The sequence below is a fragment of the Pelophylax lessonae genome (genome assembly GCF_965119305.1).
Source record: "Pelophylax lessonae genome assembly, chromosome: 10".
Classification (NCBI taxonomy): domain Eukaryota; kingdom Metazoa; phylum Chordata; class Amphibia; order Anura; family Ranidae; genus Pelophylax; species Pelophylax lessonae.
The window spans coordinates 90,403,105-90,425,236 of record NC_138777.1 but is presented as its reverse complement, the minus strand read 5'-3'; the positions used below and the strand labels follow the sequence as shown (position 1 = coordinate 90,425,236).

At 44.5% G+C, this 22,132-nt stretch overlaps 1 protein-coding gene across 1 annotated transcript in view; it reads left to right on the top strand.

Moving 5' to 3' along the window:
- The first annotated feature begins 298 nt into the window (after positions 1 to 298).
- Positions 299 to 22,132, top strand: part of EHD1 (EH domain containing 1) — a 59,260-nt gene continuing 37,426 nt past the window's right edge. Inside the window, exon 1 of the mRNA XM_082270767.1 lies at positions 299 to 775. Coding sequence (XP_082126893.1) covers positions 372 to 775 — 404 coding nt within the window. The 5' untranslated portion in view covers positions 299 to 371. The remainder of the gene's footprint in view (positions 776 to 22,132) is intronic.

The following is a 22,132-nucleotide window of genomic DNA, read 5'->3' as shown; positions in this document are numbered from 1 at the left end:
AGTGACGTCACACATCCTGTGAAGGAAGGGTTCTGGCTCTGACTTCCAGTGACTTGTCCCCCCACGTGTCACTATGAGTCAGGGGCGGGGTTGGGGGGGAATCCTCCCGATGATGTCATTGCTGAGGAAGGTGTTGGGTGGTCCCCTCTCCTCCCTGTCTCAGCTGTAATCACTGACTCACACTGACTGGACTCTGAAGGAACCCTGCCTGTGTGCGCGCCCCTCTACCTCTCTGTACCAAGGCGCGCTCCCGAGGTGTCCCCGCGCGTCCCGCGCCACGCCCAGCTCGCTCCCCGCCCCTCTCTCTGAACCCAGAGCCGGGTCCGTTAGAGAGAGCTGTTCGTTCCTCCGTCCGCCCGGTGTGCGCAGACATGTTCAGCTGGGTCAGTAAAGACGCCCGCAGGAAGAAGGAGCCCGAACTCTTCCAGACAGTGGCTGACGGTCTCCGCAAACTCTACCAGCAGAAGCTGTTCCCTCTGGAGGAGACTTACCGCTTCCATGACTTCCATTCCCCGGCCCTGGAGGATGCCGACTTCCACAATAAGCCTATGGTGCTGCTGGTGGGTCAGTACAGTACGGGGAAGACCACCTTCATCCGACACCTCATGGAACAAGACTTCCCCGGTATGAGGATCGGCCCCGAGCCCACCACAGACTCCTTCATCGCCGTCATGCACGGCCCCGTGGAGGGGGTCCTACCCGGGAACGCGCTGGTGGTGGACCCCAAGAAACCCTTCAGGAAGCTCAGTGCCTTCGGGAACGCCTTCCTCAACAGGTCAGTGTGTGGACTACAAGGCCCAGCATTCTATAGCACTACAACTACCAGCATTATATGCTCTGAGGCACTACAGGTCCCAGCGTTCCCCCGTCTCAGAGGCACTACATTATACCCCCTTATAGTTACCAGCTCCCCCCATCTCGGAAGAACCACAGGGCCCAGTGTTCCCCCCCCCCCATCTCAGGGGAAACACTAGTCCCAGCCCCCCCCCCAAAATCACGGTCCCAGCTTCCCCATTCTATATCAGGGGAACCACAGGTCCCAGCGTTCCCACCCCCCCCCCCCCATCTTGCGGGTGGAATTAAAGCCCCAGCGTTTTCCCCCACCATTTAAGGGGAACCATTGTTCTCCCCTCCCCCCCAATCTCGGGGGGAACCATTGTTCTCTCCTCCCCAATCTCGGGGGAGGAACCATTGTCCCCCCCCCCCCCAATCTGGGGGGGAACTGTTGTTCTCTCCCCCCTTCCCCAATCTCGGGGGGGGGAACCGTTGTTATCTCCCCCTTCCCCAATCTCGGGGGGGGAACCGTTGTTATCTCCCCCTTCCCCAATCTCGGTGGGGATCCGTTGTTATCTCCCCCTTCCCCAATCTCGGTGGGGATCCGTTGTTATCTCCCCCTTCCCCAATCTCGGTGGGGAACCATTGTTATCTCCCCCTTCCCCAATCTCGGTGGGGAACCATTGTTATCTCCCCCTTCCCCAATCTCGGTGGGGAACCATTGTTATCTCCCCCTTCCCCAATCTCGAAGGGGGAACCATTGTTATCTCCCCCCCCCCCCCATCTCGGGGGGAACCATTGTTCTCTCCCCCTTCCCCAATCTCGGGGGGAACCATTGTTCTCCCCCCTTCCCCAATCTCGGGGGGAACCATTGTTCTCTTCATGGGTTTACATGGGTTTTGTATTAGAGAATCACCTGCCTGACCTTACAATGAAGGTGACCTCTCCGGTATCAGTATGATCATCAACTGCCACACAGACGATTAAATTGAAGAATTATTGTAGTTAGTCAGAAACCTCCATCTGATCGATATCAGTGAGGGGTTAAACAATTTTAAAAATGACAATTGTCAGAGTTGTATCATTTCTGACTGATCAGATGAATATCTGTGTGTGTCAGACAACGGATCGTAACACAAATTAATTAAATTATTTTTTAACCTAGATCATTTCTACTTGGTTATAGTTTCAATTTGATACTGTATGTTTGATGTTTTAATCCAACGGTGAATCACGTGTTTGACATCACTCGTGTCTAGATTGATCACATCTCAGTACATGACGGCCACCTTTAGGATATAGATTATATATAGAGTGCGACCTGATGCAATTTTCATGTCTTGCTTTTCCCTATGTTTTGTTGTCTGTACTGGGAAAGTATTCCAGTCCTCAGTATATTCGGGCAATCTCCAGCCAGGGTCTGTCTAGCATGACCTTGTCTGTGCTGTCAAATATGTGGCTGCTGATGAATCTCCCATAATGGGGACACAGGCAGCAATAAAACCTGAACAGAGTTCTAATCACTCTCCAAAATAAAAAAATTGCTTTCAGTGACACTTGAAGACTGGGTTGTCTGGGGAATTAAGTGAAATCTGTTATCTTGGTGACCTATGCTGGGAACACTCCTGCACTCTGCCTGCTTGACTCCAGTCCTGTGATTTGGGTTGAAGTAGTTGTCCTAATAAAAGTCAAACATGGGACTTTCTCAGCACCAGAAACCATGGAAGAAAGTTATCCTTTAAGGTATGAGCACTCACTTTAGGCCCCTTTCACACAGGCGATCCGGTCTGCCTGTCATTGATCGGATGCTCCATACATCCCTATGGGGCAGCGGGTGTCAGTGGAGACATCTCTCCTGACACCCGCTGCTATCCGATCCTGTCTGTGAAATTCGGACGGATGGAAACCCTATTTTCCATCCATCTGGAGGATTGGATGGGATCGGACAGGCGGTCCGTTCTCATCCGATCTCCCCATTGAGGACAGCGGGGATCTGACAGCTCCGTCTCTTCACACAGAGCCGAGACGGAGCTGTCATCCGCCTGCTCAGCGGGGATCAGTGGATCGCTGAGCAGAACAAACTCCATCGGGCGGTGCGCCCATGTGAAAGGGGCCTTAGTTTGGCTTCTAATCCATTTGTGGACCGGTTTGTTTAGACCCTGTTCATACCTGTGAGTTTTTCACCTTGTAAAATGCTCAGCCCTGTAGCTCCAAAATGCCAAACAAGCAAAATCCCATTCATTTCAGTGGCCCTGTTCACATCTGGGCGGTCTGTCGCCTGAAGCTCAGAAGAGTACATGAGCTTCTTCTTGGCAGATTACAAGAGTTTTTGGCCCCATAGACTTCAATAGAAATGCCTGACTTGAGCAGAAAAACCTTGTAACCTGCTTAAATAGCTCTCCACCCCTAATTTTCTCTCCCTCTCCTCCCCCTAGTGTGTTCTATTGGCTAACAAAACACCTGAAGCTGTAAAACACTTGTAATACACTTTTAAATTGTCAGAAAAACGCCAGTAAATGGATATGCTAGGGTGTGAATGGAGCCTAAACTAAGGTGTAGCAACTCGTGATGGGTAATCTGGTTCCATCTTCAGCAGAGTGAATTCTTACTAGTTGTTATGGATATTATTTAAAGCCTAACTTCAGCTTTGCTATCACTTTAAATAGGCCCAATCAAACGCTTACTGATACATGAGGCCGCTGTGAGCGCTTTGTATAAACTGTATGACATACAGCATACTGTGCTCTGTTTCAGCAGTGATAAAGGGACTTCCCTCCCCGTTCCTGGAACAAAATAGAGTTGTGCAGAGCGCTGTGAGCGGTGCTCAGTCAGGGCAGTGATGCTTCATCTGTGTAGTCCAAATACCTAACATTGTACTTGTCAGTAATGATTGCTCTGTGATCCCCGAGATTGGGCAGGTCTCCTCACCATTTATAAGATCAACCTGTCTGTGGAATTCTATAAAATTATAGACAGTATTGTAATTCTGCAGCAGCTGGAGGGACACATGTTGAGCCACTTGTCAGTAATGTCAGCAGCTGACTTTGTGAATATATAATCCAATCATTCATTTCACAGATAACCATTAACTTTCTATTAGTGGCAATTCTTGGCCTTTTCCTGACACTTCATACACTGTGTGCAATGATCGAACTGGGGCATCATTCAGGCCAGTGAAGTGAGCTTGGACTCTGTGGAAACACAAATCGCACATAAAAGATTTCCCAGCTTTTTAACAAAAGTTCTCCACAAGGGGCTCTGTGTATGGTCATTAGCTGTTGGTAAAGTGCAATGCTATGAGGATCAGCTCAAGATGAAAAGCATGTAGCTATTCAGTAGACAGCAGGCTTTAAAGTGATTCTAAAGGTTCTAATTAAAGAAAAAAAAAAAAAAACTATACCTGCTCTGTGGAAAAATTTTGCACAGAGCAGCCACAATCCTTTTTCTTTTTGGGTCCACCGCTGGTGGTCCTGGCTTGTGCCTCCAATAGCAAATGCTATGGGGGCACTTGAGCAGACTCTCTCCTGAGCCACGACCCTGTGCCTGGACATTGTCCAATCACAAAGTGCGGTTCGGTGCTGCCTTCCATGCTTTCTGGCTCACTGTTTGTGATAGCAGCAGGAGCCAGTGGCTCCCACTGTTGTGTGTGCCGGTGAGGAGAAAGAGACCTGGGAGAGTGCTGCTCTAATGCGCATCGCTGGATTGGGCTCAGGTAAGTATAGGGGGATGCTGCGGGCGAGCTGCACCCAGAAAGTGTTTTTTTTATTTTTGTTTTTTTTTGTTTTTTTTAACCTTCGTGCATAGTGAATGTATTACGGCAAAAAGTCTGACTTTAGAAGCACTTTAAATACATGTTGTTTTAGGTGTCCTCTTATTTAGGTCTTTTGTTCACCACTTTAAAGGAGAAGTGCGGGAATGGCAAAAAAAACAAAAAAATTCCACTTGACCTAGATGGCTGCAGTACCAATGCCAACTGTAGCAGTCACCTATAAATTTATCAAAGGGATAACTAACCTCTAAAGATGATATACGTAAGCAAAACACAGCAAATGTTTATAAAAAAAAAAAAAAAAAAAAGCAGCAATAAATTACAAGCATAAAAAAGCCCAGGACGACGTCATTTATGACAAAATTCGTAGGGTGGACGACGCGCCGATGTCATCGCTAACCACAAGTTCCGAAAGTGTATTTGTTTTTTTTTTTAAATAAATGTTATCCTGATTTTACACTATGTGGAGTATCCTTTTGTTTTCGAGCTTGAATACACAGATACTCGAGTTGGATGCCTGACCTTTACAGTTTAACAAAGTCTGCAGGAATAGCATCCCAAGGCCCTGGCGGGGTAATCAGCCAAAAGGTGCTACTGGCCTCCTGTGACAAGAGGTCCAGTATTGTTGGTAAGCAGGCATTTGTTTACACCTAAGGTGGCGGTATCTTTAGTGGTCTTCTGTACACAGTGGTGGAGATGGGATGTGGGAAACTTTGATGGTGAATTATCTATGACCTAACATCTTTAAGCTCAAAATCTTTTTACAATTTTATCCTGCAACCTTTGCAGTCTATATGTCAACTCAGTTTGTACATGTCAAAATATTAGAATAAATATTAGACTAAAGCAATCAACACGTTTAGCGCAACTCTTCCTTTTTTTTTTGTAGCAGTCACTTTCTGGCTCCACCACCAAGAACTGAGCGATCAAACACCGCTGATTGCTCAGTTCTCCCCCTCTGCGATGAGCAAAGAGCAGTGAATGTCAGTCTCCAGCTCTCTGCTCTGCCCCGCCCCTCCAACACTCACTGGAGTGCTGGGCTGTGGCAGGAGGGGCTGGCTGAGGGTCTCAGTGGCACTTAAATGAAGGAGATTCTTGCCAAATGGGACAAGAATCCTCAATTTCTGGACAATCTGATCCTGTTGAGCTTGGGTGCGAGGGGATCCTTGATTTGATGACTCCAATCCCTGGCGCTTCAACAGGGGAAGTCCCCCCCCCCCCCCCCTGTACTGGACAGTGGTTTCCATGGATGCCAGCCTGTCTGGGTGGGGAGATGTCTTGGGCAGATTCAGCTCATGGCGTTTGGATTCGGGAGGAGTCCAGTCTGCCGATCAATATCCTGGAGATTCTGGTGATCAGGCTTTCCCTGTCCCTGTGGACAGATCGTCTGCAGGGGTGCCCAGTAAGGATTCAATCGGACAATGCCACGGCTGTGGCATATGTCAGTCATCAAGGGGGCAAAAGTGCCCTAGTGGCAAGAGAAGTAGCCGGCATTCTAAGGTGGGCAGATAGATATTTTCCAGCCCTCTCTGCTGTACACATTCCAGGGGTAGAAAAGTGGCAGGCGAACTACCTCAGTAGACAGGCGTTGGAGACGGGAGAATGGTCTCTTCACCCGGAAGTGTTTCAACGACTGTGTCTCTGGTGGGGGGCTCCCAATGTGGACCTGTTTGGCCTCTCATCTCAACCGGAAGGTTCAGAGGTTTTTTTGACAAGATATCGGGATCCTTTGACTGATGCCGCTGACGCTCTGGTGGCCCCTTGAGGTCAGTATTGTCGGATTTCCTCCACTACAGCTTCTCCTGAGACTTCTGCGCAGAATCGAGGCAGAAGGGATTCCAGTCATTCTGGTGGCTCCAGATTGGCCTCGCCGGTCTTGGTACGCAGGCCTCCTAAGGCTGGTACCCGATGCTCCTTTGAGACTCCCTCTCCGGGAAGATCTTTTGTCTCAAGGGCTGATCTTCCATCCTGCTTTATGGTCGCTGACCTTAATGGCCTGGCTATTGGAGCATTGCATGTTTTGGCGTGAAAAAATGGACGCCTGCTAACCACATTTGGGGTGCCATTAATTCTTAATGACACCTAAATGCATTGTGTGTTTAGCAATTGGGTTAGACTGAACACAAGGAGAGCACATGTTGTAGACACTGTGGATTCCTGCTGAGAGAACAGACTTCTTTCTCCAGCACATCCCTTCTGAGGACTGGTGACCAGAACTGGACAGAATACTCCAGATGTGGCCGGACCAGAGTTTTATAAAGTGGGACATGTCATTTGGGAGGGCTGAATTCCCATACGTGGATTCCGGTGTTAAGGGAAGGATTGAATCTAATAGGGCGAGATCTGTGGACACGCACACCGGGATAACATGCTAGGAGGAATTCTTATGGAATGTATATGTCTAAGCCTACCTTTATAATTTTGAGCTGGTAAGAAGCCATTCACACTAATTTTCTCACAATGCATGGTGAAACACGAAGAGGAGGGGATCGTTTTCTGTGAGGATCACGGGCTTATTGGTTGATGTTTTTGCACTATTCTGTTGTGGATCTGGAAAGGAGCCACCTTGCAGTGTATGTCCGGTCTCCTTCACTGTGAATTAAGTTGGAGTGTTTGAGTATTTATTGGGATTTGCACCCAGCCCATTTGTGTGAAGGAATCGCCTCGATTTACACCTGTTTGAAAGATATTTGTGTTATGTTGACACAGTGTTCATATGCATTTTTTGATAATATGTTGATTTTGTATTCAAAACAGTTTTTTAAATCTGGTGTCGTATGGGCTACATGTCCCATAATATATTATATCACAGGTAGAGCGCACTTTTTCTTTTTTATTTCTGTACTCTCTAGTCCTTAGAGTTCAAGTGCAGTCACCATTCCTATTGGTTAGCGCTTCCATTTACATTTATTTGGAGTCAGTAGCCTCCTGGTTGGAGGAGAGACTGAGCCGGGAGCAGTTCATAGAGTCGGGAGAAGTGTAAGGAGGTAATCCCCTGCCTGCCAGCATGTCCAGCCAGGGCACACACCAAATTATTATTATTATTTTATCAATTGGATGCAGAATTTCTAAATCTTTTTGATTTATTTTTTATTTTTTTTCCCTTGCTTTTATTATTATTATTCAGGATTTATATAGCGCCAGCAGTTTACACAGCGCAGTTACAATACAATAAAATACAAGAGGATTAAGAAGGCCCTGCTCAGAAGAGCTTACAATCTAATGGATCATACTTTATATTTTCCGGCAACAAAGTGGATACAGTCATTTTCATGTTAGCCTCATAATGAAAAAGGGGGGGGGGGGAGCCAATCCTATATACAAACCTACAAAAATATACATTATATATCACCTATACCCTGTGCAATGTATCAAATATTATTTAATTCATGTAGAAAAAACACAATATTGCTTAATTCATGTGCAATTAAAAACAACAAAATATTATTCTCTAATAAAATGCAAAGTGCCTTGTGCCAATAAACTGCATATATGAAAATGTCAAATTTTAAAGTACAACTACTTCATGCCCAAAAAAAAGTGCCGCAAGCCCCCCCTTTTTTTGAATATAAGAATTTTTGATGTTCTCAAAAACAGCATAGCAGCTGTTCCCTTTATCTTTTTTTTTTTTTTTTTTTTTTTTTATTTATGTATATCTTCACAGAGCTGTTGACACCCAGTATAGTCCAGTAGCACAGGTTTTCTTCTCTTTAAAAACCTTGTTAGCCCCATGTATGACATTGTGGTAGGGCTGGGCGATTTTGCCTAAAAAAAAAAAAGAAATCTTCGATTTTTTTTTTTTTTTTTTTTTTTTTTTTTTTTTTTTTTCCAATCCACTTAAAAAATGACTGCAGACATCAGATATAGTGTCAAAAGTGCAACTTTATTGCTATTTTAACTCCTCAAGAGTTAAAGTGGAGTTCCACCCATTTTTGGAACTTTAGATCTATGTAATCCCCTTTAAAACGGCTTTTACCAATGGAAACTTTTTTTTTTTTTGCTAGTAAATACCTTAATTTCGGCTTTATTCCTCCTCACCTCACTTCCTGGTCCGATTGGCGATGACGTCATTCGGCGATCCGCAGTGTCTGCTGGGATGTATTCTATTCCAGAAATCTCGCAGTAGCTGTATCTGTACGGAGCCGTGCCTGCCCCGCCTCCGACCCGCCTCCGCCTCGCCTCCTCTAATTGAGTTGCATTGTATGAATGTATTAAGGCTGTTCTCTGCCCCGCCTCCGCCCCGCCTCCTCTCATTGAGTTGCATTGTATGAATGTATTAAGGCTGTTCTCTGCCCCGCCTCTGCCCCGCCTCCTCTCATTGAGTTGCATTGTATGAATGTATTAAGGCTGTTCTCTGCCCCGCCTCCTCTCATTGATTTGTAAGAGGAGGCGGGTTGGAGGCGGGGCAGAGAACGGCCTTAATACATTCATACAATGCAACTCAATGAGAGGAGGCGGGGCGGAGGCGGGGCAGGCACGGCTCAGTACAGATACAGCTACTCCGAGATTTCTGGAATTGAATACATCCCAGCAGACACTGTGGATCGCCGAATGACGTCATCGCCGATCGGACCAGGAAGTGAGGAGAGGAGCAATAATGCCGAAATTAAGGTACTTACTAGCAAAAAAAAAAAAAAAAAAAAAAGTTCCATTGGTAAAAGCCGTTTTAAAGGGGATTACATACAGCTATGTATTCCAACCTATTAAAAATGGGTGGAACTCCGCTTTAAAATGCATAGAATCCCGACCCAAAACAAAAAGTACACGCTGCCGTGGTGTTAATTTTTTGACTGTGTTGTTTGTTCTTTTAATAGACTAGACATTAGACAGTAAAAGAAGACGCGGGGGCTGGCTCATATCGCGCTGAGCGGGGAGGGAGGAGAGCTCACTGTGTGGAGGGAGGACTGAGGAGAAGGAGAAGCGCTGCGGCTGTATATGTGTGTCTGACGGACCACCGCCGCGCCTGGATGTGATGTCAGCTGTGGGCGGTGCGTCTGTACAGGGGCTGCGGCGCGCTGTGATAGGGGGGGGGAGTGGAGGATCAGGTAAGTAAAACTTCTTCTGTCTCCTAGGCAGAAACAGCAGGTAACCCTTGCAGTGTTGGTACTGCCCTACTGAAAAGGATGGCTTTTTTAGTTTTCTCTGAGTCGGTCATTAAGATGTCAGAATCATGTTAAAAAAATGTAATTGCCTGGACCTTTGCTGCATTCATCTCATGATCAATGTGGATTTCATCAGCAGTCAGGTACACAGAGAACTCCCCGGCCTGGATGTGACGTCAGCTGCCGGGAGAGGAAGGGGGCGGTGCGTCTGTACAGGCCAGGGGCTGTGATGGGATAGGTACCTATCCTATCACAGCCCCTGGCCTGTACAGACGCACCGCCCCCTTCCTCTCCTTGCAGCTGACGTTACATCCAGGCCGGGGAGTTCTCTGTGTACCTATCACAGCGCGCCGCAGCCCCTGTACAGACGCACCGCCCGCAGCTGACGTCACATCCAGGCGCGGCGGCGGTGGTCCGATACTGGGGAGAGTTCGGTTCCTGTGCGGCGGACTAGTAGCTGGCTGAGCCCAGGTGTGTGTAGTTACGCGGGGGCAGGCGGAAAAAGGAGGAAAAAAACAATTGTATAAAAAAACTCTAGTTTTAAAAAAAAAAAAATCGTTTCAAACAAAATCGATTTATCGCCCAGCCCTACATTGTGGTGTACAGCCCTGTACATTGTCCGATACGGATTCTGGGCAGGTCTGAGAAAGAAGTTTCCTCTTTCCCCCGCCCCCCTAAAAATGTGCCACCACCCACCTATTGCCACCGCCCGCCCCTATGTACAGCCTTCTTCACAAGGACAATATATGACCTCAGATGTTGAATCTGACAGTTCCCCTGAGCAGGCTCGTCAGAGTCATAACAAAATAAACCTGGCTCCTTACTTTTTTAGCTGGTTCCTGGATTCAAAGCAAATTTGTCAAGCCCTGAGCTAAAGATAGTTTTCTATTTAAAATCCATGAAAAGGTTAGTTGATTCTGCATGAAATGGAGCTTAGTTATGTAGTATGAGGCTGTATATTCTGCAATATTTACATTTTTTGGAAACTCATTCAGTGAATCCAAGCTCTGCAAGCGGAGATAACATGCACTGCATTGATGCATTCACACAATTTCACACCAACTACCAGCAAGAATGAGTCCTTACATTTAAAGAGCACCTGTCATTTCAGATCCATCATGGCAGCGCCTGTTAGTTGGCATCCACTCACTTGCTGCTGCCATGTCACTGCCGTATCACCAGCCGTCCCATTAAAGTGAATGGGACTGTCAGTGAGTCAACAGCAGGTCCGAGATGACAGTTGCTCTTTAAAAATTATGATTTAAGGCCCCTTTCACACTTGTGCGACTTAAGTCCTGCAATTTTACAACGATTTTGACGCGACTTGAAGCAATGCCTATTGTCTTTGGACCTCAAAACGCATTAAAATCTGCCCAAAGTAGTGCAGGGACTACTTTGAAGTCGTTGTGACTTGAAGTCGTACAGATATGAACGCTACTCATTGAAAATCATGGAGTACGACTTATCTTGCGACTTTGCAGTCCCAAATAGCAGGACAAGTCGCACAAATGTGAAAGGGGCCTAAATCAAATCTACCCTATAAGCAACAGGCAGAAATTAAATTTTTGGTACTTTTAATTGAGACAAGTACATATTAGAGGGATATGTTTTGTTTATATTTAACTGGTTGCCGACTGCGCACAGTATATTTACTGCGGCAGTCAGCCCCGGCCAGGCAGAGTGACGTAGATCTACGTCACTCACCTGTCACTGGGATTTGAGCCAATAGCGGGCGAGCGCACGCCCGGCTCGTTCAGGGAGGAGTGCGGGCGTGTGACCGGCGGACCCGATGTCCGCCGGTCACACTACGATCGTCGGTACAGCGGGAGAAAGGCGGAGCGGCTTATGTAAACAAGCCGCCTGTCATTCTCCCCTGTGTAAAAATGGAGATCAGACGGTTCTACTATGTAGAACCGTTGATCTCTGTTTTTACACCAGTAGCCATGTCCCACTACAGTTAGAATCACGCCCCTAGGACACACTTAACCCCTCCCTGTCCAATACAGTTAACCCCTTCCCTGCCAGTGTCATTTTTACAGTAACAGTGCATATGTATAGCACTGATTACTGTAGTAATGTCACTGGTACCTCCAAAAGTGTTGAAAATGTCAGTCAAGGGTCCGATCTGTCCGCCGCAATGTCGCAGTACCGCAAAAAAATCGCAGATCGCCGCCATTACTCATTAAAAAAAAAAAAAAAAAATGACAAAAATCTTTCCCTTTGTTAGTAAACGCGATAACTTTTGCGCAAACCAATCAAAATACGCTTTTTGAGAATTCCCCCCCCCCCCCCAATATGTAGCATAAAACAATTTGGCCGAAAATGTTAAGAAATTTTGATTTTTACATTTTTTTTGGGGGGAATTTCATATAAAAAAAGTGAAAAATATTATTTTTGCCAAAATTACGCTTTTTTTTGTTTATAGCGCATGATCAAAAAATCGCACAGGTGATCAAATACCACCAAAAGAAAGCTCTGTTTGTGGGAAAAAAAGGACGTGAAATTAGTTTAGGTACAGCATCGCATGACCGCGCAATTGTCCGTTAAAGTCACGCAGTAAAAAATCGCAAAAAAACCCCTGGTCAGGAAGGGGGTAAAATCTTTCGGGGCTTAAGTGGTTAATGTCTGAGGTTTGTAACCACTTTAAAATTCTATGCTACTTAGCCCCACCTAGTGGCCAAATATAGTGTATTCCATATTTGATGAATGGGAATCATTCAACCAGCACAGAAAAAAGCCTAATGCATTCTTTTTTTTTTTGCCCCATTTGCACAGAACCAGTGTGCATGCACTTTTACTGGACAGTTTTTTAAATAAATACAGCCCTTAGTCTATGCACATTCATTTACATTTCCTATATTTCTAACACACTAACTTCAGTTTCAGGTTAGACTTGTATTGCAAAGGGAGCGCTTGCTGTGCTGAAATGAGATGAAAAGGACACGTTGAAATGACTGTAACAAGATTCTCTCTGCAGCTTTGTATGATCTACTCTGAAGATGGGCAGGTCAGATAAAAGCACAGGAGGGTCAAAGTTCAGTTATGTCAGCCGTGGGAATTGAAACTTGACTAAGTCACAATGTAAAGGGGTGTTTTTTTTTTCCCTGAACTTCAGGATAGAACATTTATACTGTATACAGATGGTGAGAGAAGCAAGATTATCTGGAAAGAGATCATATATTTGATGGACATGCAGTGGGCATTGACGTGATTCTAAAGGCTCAAGGTGTTTTACATTCATGCAGTCTATGCACCTTCTCTGTGCAGCAGCCCTCCTAATACTTACCTGAGCCGAATCTTCATCCTCGGCTCCCACTGCTGTCAATCACCAGTGAGCCAATGAGGTGAGCGGGGACGGGGCTGAGCCACGGCTCTGTGTGTAAATGAACACGCAGAGCTGCGGCTCGGGAATAATCCTGCTTGGGTGCCCCCATTGCAAACTGCTTGCTCTCGGGGCAGTTTGCAGGAGGGAAAGGCCAAGAGCGTTGGCGAGGGACCCAAGAACGGGGATCGAGACTGCTCTGTGCAAAACCATTGCAGAGAGCAGGTGGAGTATGACGTTTAAAAAAAAAAAAAAAAAAAACTTGCACTGCTTTGAAAGAGATTTTTTTTATTTGACTGGAATATCACTTGAAGGGCCAGTTTTTCTTTTTAAGTTTAGAACACTGATGCTTATTGCTTTGCCCATTCATTTTTTATTGTTCAGTCTGTCAAAAACTTCCCTGTTTTGTCTATGGTTGAACTATTTGTATTATCATTCCTTCTCCAGCTGGGGGATGTTATTTTATCTTTAAAACCTGTCTTCAGGATATCCTTACATCAGTAAAGCAGGAACTGCATGGACACATTTTTCAGTGTAAAAGAGGAAAAAAAAAATGTTTTTGGTAGGGGAACAGTGGTATGTCATTCTTTTTAAACTATTGCTTACTCTGGGGTTTTTTTTTATTACAGCCCCATTGTGTAAAACAGCCATGTACAGATATGAAGAATGTTAGTTTAAAACAGTGAATTCTAGCACACTCCTAATCAGTGATACTAGATAGTATACACACACACGTATCTGACAGCCACGGCATTCCCTGAGTTACCGCTATAACCGCACCCTCTTAGTGTGGGTTTTTTTTTTATTACAAGTCAATTCTCCCAACTTTTCTCACTTTCAAAGCCAGGGAGTGTTCACTTAGTGTGCACAGTAATGATAGCCATACACGTATAGATTTTTGGACGGGAATATTCTTTGAACATTCTTTGAACATTCTTTGAATAGACGAATGTCGTTCGAAAATTGTCTTTTGCTTTTAACATTTAATTTTAAAATGAATGTAATTTCTGAACGATTACCACATACACTGCCCGAAAATTCGTTGATCGAGAAAAGTTTTCCCTTCTGCCCCTACGAATTTTCCCGTCGCTGCAGTCGAAAAAGGACATCGATTTAACCCCACTAACGATTAGAAAATCAAACGAATTTTCTTGAAACGAAAATTTCCGGACGAAAATCTATACGTGTATGGCCAGCATAAGCCTGTGAACAAGGCCTTGGCATAGGCATGATCTACTCTATTTTTTTATATGTGTTCTCTTGCTAATGTGGGCTGCTGAATAAATGCTGAATGGGGGGAAAAAGATTAAAATGCAATAAAGAGTTCTTGCAAACACTTTATAAATCTTCTTACCAAAATTTTTACTTTTTACTGCTATATTGTTGTTTTAATGTTATATATCTATATATACACACGCAACTTTGTCATCAATTTCTTTATTTGGTTTGTTCTCTTTCTATGGCTGTGTTGTAAGTTTGTTTACTGGAAAAAAAAAGCAAGTGTTGCTAACATACAAAGACAGATTCCATGTATAAACAAGCTAAGTAATACAGCTGCTCTGTTCTTGTTTCACTGACCGTACCCACAGATAAGACAGTCTGCAGTATTACGAGAAGGTAGAATTTGGGGATCTCCAGGATTGCGATCACATTGTGTTCTGCTCTGAGTCATGGTTTTTATTTTATTTTTCTGGGAATGCCCTTTAATTCTTTACAATGTGCACTTGAATGAGCCATTGTTTGTGGAATTTAGTAACGGCAGTAAGCTGGACTAAAGCTGGTCATAGACATTAGACAAGAGTATGGTTGGACGTCTCCACGTCACAGCTTTTATTACTAACAGGAACCCAAGTGTTCAGGGACAGCTGTGCTCTCCACAGACAGTCCAGATTTGGTTTATCTTGAGGGTGGTGAATGGTATGATCGTGTAGGGGGGTGAATTGTATGATCGTGTAGGATTCCAGACTGATCATTTTACCAAAGATGACATACACAGTCATTGAGCATGCCAGTTTATATCTATACAGGAGGAGCTGAGAGAGTTGACACTTATTGGTGCTGGTCTATTGTGTGCTTCCAGCAGCGATCCCAGCATGTAATTGCTGGCAGGGTGGACAGCCACAGATGGCTGCGGCTATTCACAAATTGTCCTTGACATGTGCATGGCTTGGTGGCAGTAGTTATCTGCTTAAACATGGCTGAAACATTTTCAGAAATCCATAGATTCCAGCTTCTTTCATTCACACCGGTGCAACTTTTTGCAACTTTCCTGTGCAAATGTCATGTTTATTACATGTTTAAAACAATATATGCAACACCCCTCCCCCGACTGACATTTCTTGTAGTGATTGAATTCACATCATGCTCTTGTGAAAACAGACTGTTCCTGTTCATAGTTAAAATTGGGGCAGTTGCAATGTGCCTTATCTTACAGTGGCATCTTAAAATCTGTTATTTTTTTTGCTGAATGTTGTGAAAATGCAATGAAAGATTGGAACGTTTGCTTCTGATAAAGTACAACTTGTTTCTTCCAGATTACCCTATGTAGTGGCCTCTCTACTTTTCCCTTGCTCTCAGATGATTTTCCTTTGCTGCTCCCACCCCAGAGAAACATGTGTGAATCACCAGTAGGAACCGGGGCCAATAATGACTGTTGTAGCACACCCTGTCTTCAAGAACAAATTGCAGCGATTTCTTTCCAAAGAATATTTAGATTTTCTTTAAATTGGACCCTGCAGTCCACAGCACCTAAATGCAATATTGTAGCATTCCCTGTTCTATATTGCAAGGTGTTAAAAAGAAAAAAAATAAAGAAAATCAATCCTATTTGCAGGATCCTGAAAAAGCGGATGATACCAAACCTTGCAACAATTTTCTACTGCGGTAGGATCCTTGGCTTTTTCTTAGGCCCTGCAAATTGATTGGTGTGGGGGCTAAAGTAGTAGTGTCTACTTGCTGTGGACTGCAAAGCCCCACTATTGATGTATGCTTAAAGTAGAATTTTACCATAAACTTTATTTTTTATTAAACTTTGTTGGAGTCAGACAGGATTTTCGTCTGTGCTTCAGACAGTTAAAGTGGTTCTAAAGGCTCAGGTTTTTTTTTTTACCTTAAGTACTGCCAAATCTTCTTTGTCTGTACTTCCCCTGTGGATCACAAGAGTGCTGTGCGTTCTGCACTCCTGTGACCTGTTTTCAGCAGCAGGCAGGCTGAAGTCCGCTCTCTGCTGATGTCAGAGCTGGTCCAGGATCAAGCCTGGCGTTGGGATCCGCCCACATGCATGGACTGGCATCCTCAGTGAGCCACTGAGAGCCGGAGCCGGCTACTCTCGCCCGCCCCACAACCCAGCACTACACACACACACACACACACACATATACATATATATATATGTATATGTGTGTGTGTGCATGTATGTATGTGTGTATGTGTATGTATATGTATATATATATATATATATATATATATATATATATATATATATATATATATATATATATATATATATATATATATATATATATATATATAGTGCATTGCGAAAGTATTCGGCCCCCTTAAACTTTTCAGCCTTTTGCCACATTTCAGGTTTCAAACATAAAGATATAAAACTGTAATTTTTTGTGAAGAACCAACAACAAGTGGGACACAATCATGAAGTGGAACAAAATTTATTGGATATTTCAAACTTTTTTAACAAAAAACTGAAAAATTGGGCGTGCAAAATTATTCTGCCCCCTTAAGTTAGTACTTTGTAGCGCCACCTTTTACTGCGATTACAGCTGTAAGTGGCTCGGGGGAATTTCTCTATCAGTTTTGCACATCGAGAGACTGAAATTTTTGCCCATTCCTCCTTGCAAAACAGCTTGAGCTCAGTGAGGTTGGATGGAGAGCGTTTGTGAACAGCAGTTTTCAGTTCTTTCCACAGATTCTCGATTGGATTCAGGTCTGGACTTTGACTTGACCATTCTAACACCTGGATATGTTTATTTGTAAACCATTCCATTGTAGATTTTGCTTTATGTTTTGGATCATTGTCTTGTTGGAAGACAAATCTCCGTCCCAGTCTCATGTCTTTTGCAGACTCCATCAGGTTTTCTTCCAGAATGGTCCTGTATTTGACTCCATCCATCTTCCCATCAATTTTAACCATCTTCCCTGTCCCTGCTGAAGAAAAGCAGGCCCAAACCATGATGCTGCCACCACCATGTTTGACAGTGGGGATGGTGTGTTCAGGGTGATGAGCTGTGTTGCTTTTACGCCAAACATAACGTTTTGCATTGTTGCCAAAAAGTTCGATTTTGGTTTCATCTGACCAGAGCACCTTCTTCCACATGTTTAGTGTGTCTCCCAGGTGGTTTGTGGCAAACTTTAAACAACACTTTTTATGGATATCTTTAAGAAATGTCTGTCTTCTTGTCACTCTTCCATAAAGGCCAGATATGTGCAGTATACAACTGATTGTTGTCCTATGGACAGAGTCTCCCACCTCAGCTGTAGATCTCAGCAGTTCATCCAGAGTGATCATGGGCCTCTTGGCTGCATCTCTGATCAGTCTTCTCCTTGTATGAGCTGAAAGTTTAGAGGGACGGCCAGGTCTTCGTAGATTTGCAGTGGTCTGATACTCCCATTTCAATATTATCGCTTGCACAGTGTTCCTTGGGATGTTTAAAGCTTGGGAAATATTTTTGTATCCAAATTCAGGCTTTAAACTTCTCCACAACAGTATCTCGGACCTGCCTGGTGTGTTCCTTGTTCTTCATGATGCTCTCTGCGCTTTAAACGGACCTCTGAGACTATCACAGTGCAGGTGCATTTATACGGAGACTTGATTACTCACAGGTGGATTCTATTTATCATCATTAGTCATTTAGGTCAACATTCGATCATTCAGAGATCCTCACTGAACTTTTGGAGAGAGTTTGCTGCACTGAAAGTAAAGGGGCTGAATAATTTTGCACGCCCAATTTTTCAGTTTTTTTATTTAACAAAGTTTGAATGAAATATCCAATAAATTTCGTTCCACTTCATGATTGTGTCCCACTTGTTCATTCTTTACAAAAACTTTTTATATCTTTGTTTGAAGCCTGAAATGTGGCAAAAGGTCAAAGTTCAAGGGGGCCGAATACTTTCGCAAGGCACTGTGTATATGTATATGTATATATATATATATATATATATATATATATATATATATATATATATATATATATTGCAGAATTTTACCTAGTGGTTCTAAATGTTTTCCTTTTAAAATGCCAAACTTGTTTGCCTGCTCTGCAATTGTTTTGCACAGAGCCACCCCGATTGTTCTCTTCTCAGTCCTCCACTGGCACTTCTGGCTCCTCCTCTCTTCCCCTTCTGAGTGCACCCATAGCAAGCAGCTTGCTATGTTTGCTCTTGTGCAGGCTCACTTCCGAGCTTCGCTGTCTGCATCTGTTGACACAAACAGCAGTACTTGCCCCTGCTCCTCATCACTGGCTGTGATTGACAGCAGCGGGAGCCAATGGCTTCCGCTGTTGTCTCTGAGCCAATGAGGAGGGGGAGAGCCTCTCCTCTCGTGCACATCGCTGGATCGAGATCAGGCTCAAGTAAGTATGGGGGGGGGGGACTACATGCATTTTATCCTAAAACATTAAGGTGAAAAACTTTCTGCCTTTAGAACCACTTTAACCGGTTGCCGACCGCCGCAAGTACATATACTGCAGCGGTCAGCCCCGGCCAGGCAAAGTGATTTACCGGTACGTCACTAGCCTGGGAGCCAATAGCGGGCGCGCACGCGCGCCGCCGAAGGCGCGCTCCCGCCCTGGCTCATTCACGGACACCTCCGTGCGTGTTACCGGCGGACCTGATGTCCGCCGGTCACTCGTGATCGTGCGCTGTGAAGGGAGAAAGGCAGGCGGCTAATGTAAACAAAGCCGCCTGTCATTCTTCCCTGTGTAAAAGCACTGATCTAACGGTCCTGCTATTTAGGACCGTTGATCTGTGCTGTTACACACACACAGCCACATCCCTGCACAGTTAGAAGCACGCCCCTAGGGACACACTTAACCCCTCCCTCACCGACAAAGTTAACCCCTTCCCTGCCAGTGTCATTTTTACAGTAACAGTGCATATGTATAGCATTGATTACTGTAGTAATGTCACTGGTACCCCCAAAAGTGTCAAAAATGTCAGTCAAGGGTCAAATCTGTCCGCCACAATGTCGCAGTCCCGCAAAAAAAAACGCAGATCGCTGCCATTACTCGTTAAAAAAAAAAAAAAATTACAAAAATCTTTCCCTTAGTAAACGCAATAACTTTTGCGCAAACCAATCAAAATACGCTTAATGTGATTTTTTTTTTTTTTTTTTTTTACCAAACATAGGTAGCAGAAAACAAATTGGCCAAAAATTTAAGAAAATTTTGATATTTACTTTTTTTTTTTTTGGGGGGGGGGGGGGGGAATTTCATAAGAAAAAATGTGAAAAATATTGTTGTTTTTGCAAAATTGTTGCTCTTCTTTTTTTGATTATGATCAAAAAATCGCTCAGGTGATCAAATACCACCAAAAGAAAGCTCTGTTTGTGGGGAAAAAAAGGACGTCAAATTTGTTTAGGTACAGCGTCGCACGACCGCGCAATTGTCCGTTAAATTCACGCAGTGCCGAATCGCAAAATACCCCCTGGTCAGAAAGGGCATAAAATCTTCCGGGGCTTAATTGGTTAAACTCGATTTTCCCCATACTTATAGCATATTTCTTTTTTTCTTTCTTTTTTTTTTATCTCCTGATATTCAAGTAAGCAACAGGTGAAAAGCAGTGTGTTTGGGTACAGCTGTCTAAACGTCTTGTGCAGACTGGAATGAACAGCTGTCATTTTGTTGTACCACACATAGAGGTAGTATTGTTGCACATCCTAAAACAGTAGACTGAGGCCCTAGACATGTAGTATGTATGTATTTACACACATGAAGAGGTTTAACTAGAAGTCTCGGTTCACACTAGGTCGCTCCAACTTCGGGGGCGACCTGTGAAGTCGCGTGCACCGCGACTTCGGCGCGACTTGCATGGACTTCATATAATGTCTATTCAAGTCGCTCCGAGGTCGCCCCGAAGTAGTACAGGACCCTTTTTCTAAGTCGGAGCGACTTGTGACGCTCCTATTAGAACGGCTCCTGTAGCACTGCATGGACTGCGACTTGTCGGGCTGACAAGTCGCGGTAGTGTGAATGGACACGAAGACCTTATCTATGTGCATGATTTTAGGCAAGCTTTCACAGTATAACTTGTACCATTCCGTAGCTTCCAGTCTTGGGTCTTCTGTGATTATGTATGATAGAAACTCATTTAAAATGCACTTCTGGCCGCATTCTCTAAATGGTAGTTGTTTGTGTGCCAGTGCCCGGCTTCAGATTTTTACACACCTAGAACAAATGTGATGCAAAAAAGTCAGAGGAAAACAGTCAGAATTCCAACATCCTTTAACTTGTTCTGGCCAACCATTGAAGCTTGAGTTTAGCATGACATCCAGGCAAGTAGTATTTTCAGATCGAGAGGTCCGGATGACAGCCTCCACATTTCCCTTGTCACATATCTTTTGAAATGTTTCTATGTATCCCCTAAATCTGAAGTCAGGTACTAAATCTTTAATAATGCCTTAGTTAGGGTTTAGTTTTTTTTTCTCAGAATTGGTTTTCTTTTCCATTGAGGATGATGCCAAAATGCAAGTTTAAAGTGGTTATTAACCCACTTTATACAATGTTTTATATAATCCTCTGTGTAGTCTGATTACAAGTGCTCCTGTCTCTGTGTTTTATAAAAAAAAAAAAATGCTGCCTTTGCCGTATTTCAGAGCGGGTCCTGACGATCACGTGACCGGCAAGTTCTCTCCTCTCCCCGTCTTGACAGATGCAGGGGGCCGAGATTCCCTTGCTGAAGTCAGGTGGGGTGAGAGAGGAGAGAGAGGCGGCCGGTCATGTGATCGCCATGAGCCGCTCTGAAATACGGTCTTTTAATGATCATAGTAAACAGGACAAATAGAGAGGGTGAATCTCCATAACGTAAGAACAGCCCGCAAGAAAACTGGCAGGTGTGTCAGTCCCACTCCAAAAGGTTTTGTCTTTAGTTACACTTTAAAAGTTTACAACGTTTGGACAATGTTTTTGAGCGGGATTAGAACTCCTATTCGTGCCGGTTCACACTTCTACGATGCGGGAAGGCTGCGAATTCGCAGCCTGTTCCCGCATCGCAAACTCACCCCTGGCAGTTCACACTGCCATATGCGATACGCTGGGGGTGTCAATGTAATCTTAACGACACCCCCAGTTTGATCGCATATCGCAGCTCGATCTTACAGTTCGCACAGGATCGGATCGCACAAGTGTGAACCACTGTGCGATCCGATCCTGATGCGGCTGCAAAAAAGGGTCCTGTGCGTCTTTGCTGCGGGTGCGGTGCGAATTTAGCCATACAAAGTGTATGGCTAAACTCGCACCGCACAGCCGATCGCATGTAATGAAGGAGCAGTGCGCTCCGATATTACTTGCGATCGCCGCAGCTGCACTGGTGTGAACCGGCACTAAAGGTGTGTATTGTTTTTGTTTTGTCTATGTTCCTGTTAGGCTCAGTTCACATCCATGCTGGTGGCTGCAGGTGCGATTCCTTAACCCACAACCACCCGCAAAGGAAGAGGCGCTGCCTTAGGAAAAAAAAAGTGTGGCACTGCCATTCATTCTGGACAGCACCCTCACACATTTAAAAAATGCGACCATGCGATTTCCCTGTGGGCCGCGTTTTTAAAAAGATGAATGTACCTTTTTCTGCTTATAACGCAGTCATGGCAGCCCGTTCAGTCGCAGCCGGCACACACGTATAGCTATGAACCGAGCCTTAGAGAGATTCACCCTCTCGATTTTTTTTTTTTGTCCTGTTTACCATTATCACTGAAAGTAAAAGGAAATCCCAAATTTTGAGCTGTCTTCTGAAAAGTAATAGAGGGGAAATCTTCCATTGGGGGACACTAGTTCTTTTGACCTGGGAGGCCCCAAATGATATTTTTGCAGGGATTTCCGCTCACTTCCTGTTAAGGCGTTTGGACAGGAAGTGAAGGGAAATCTCTGCAATAGGAGACAGATTGGGGGGGGGGGGATCTGATAGGGTTTCTAACCCTCCCTTACCGTATCAGAA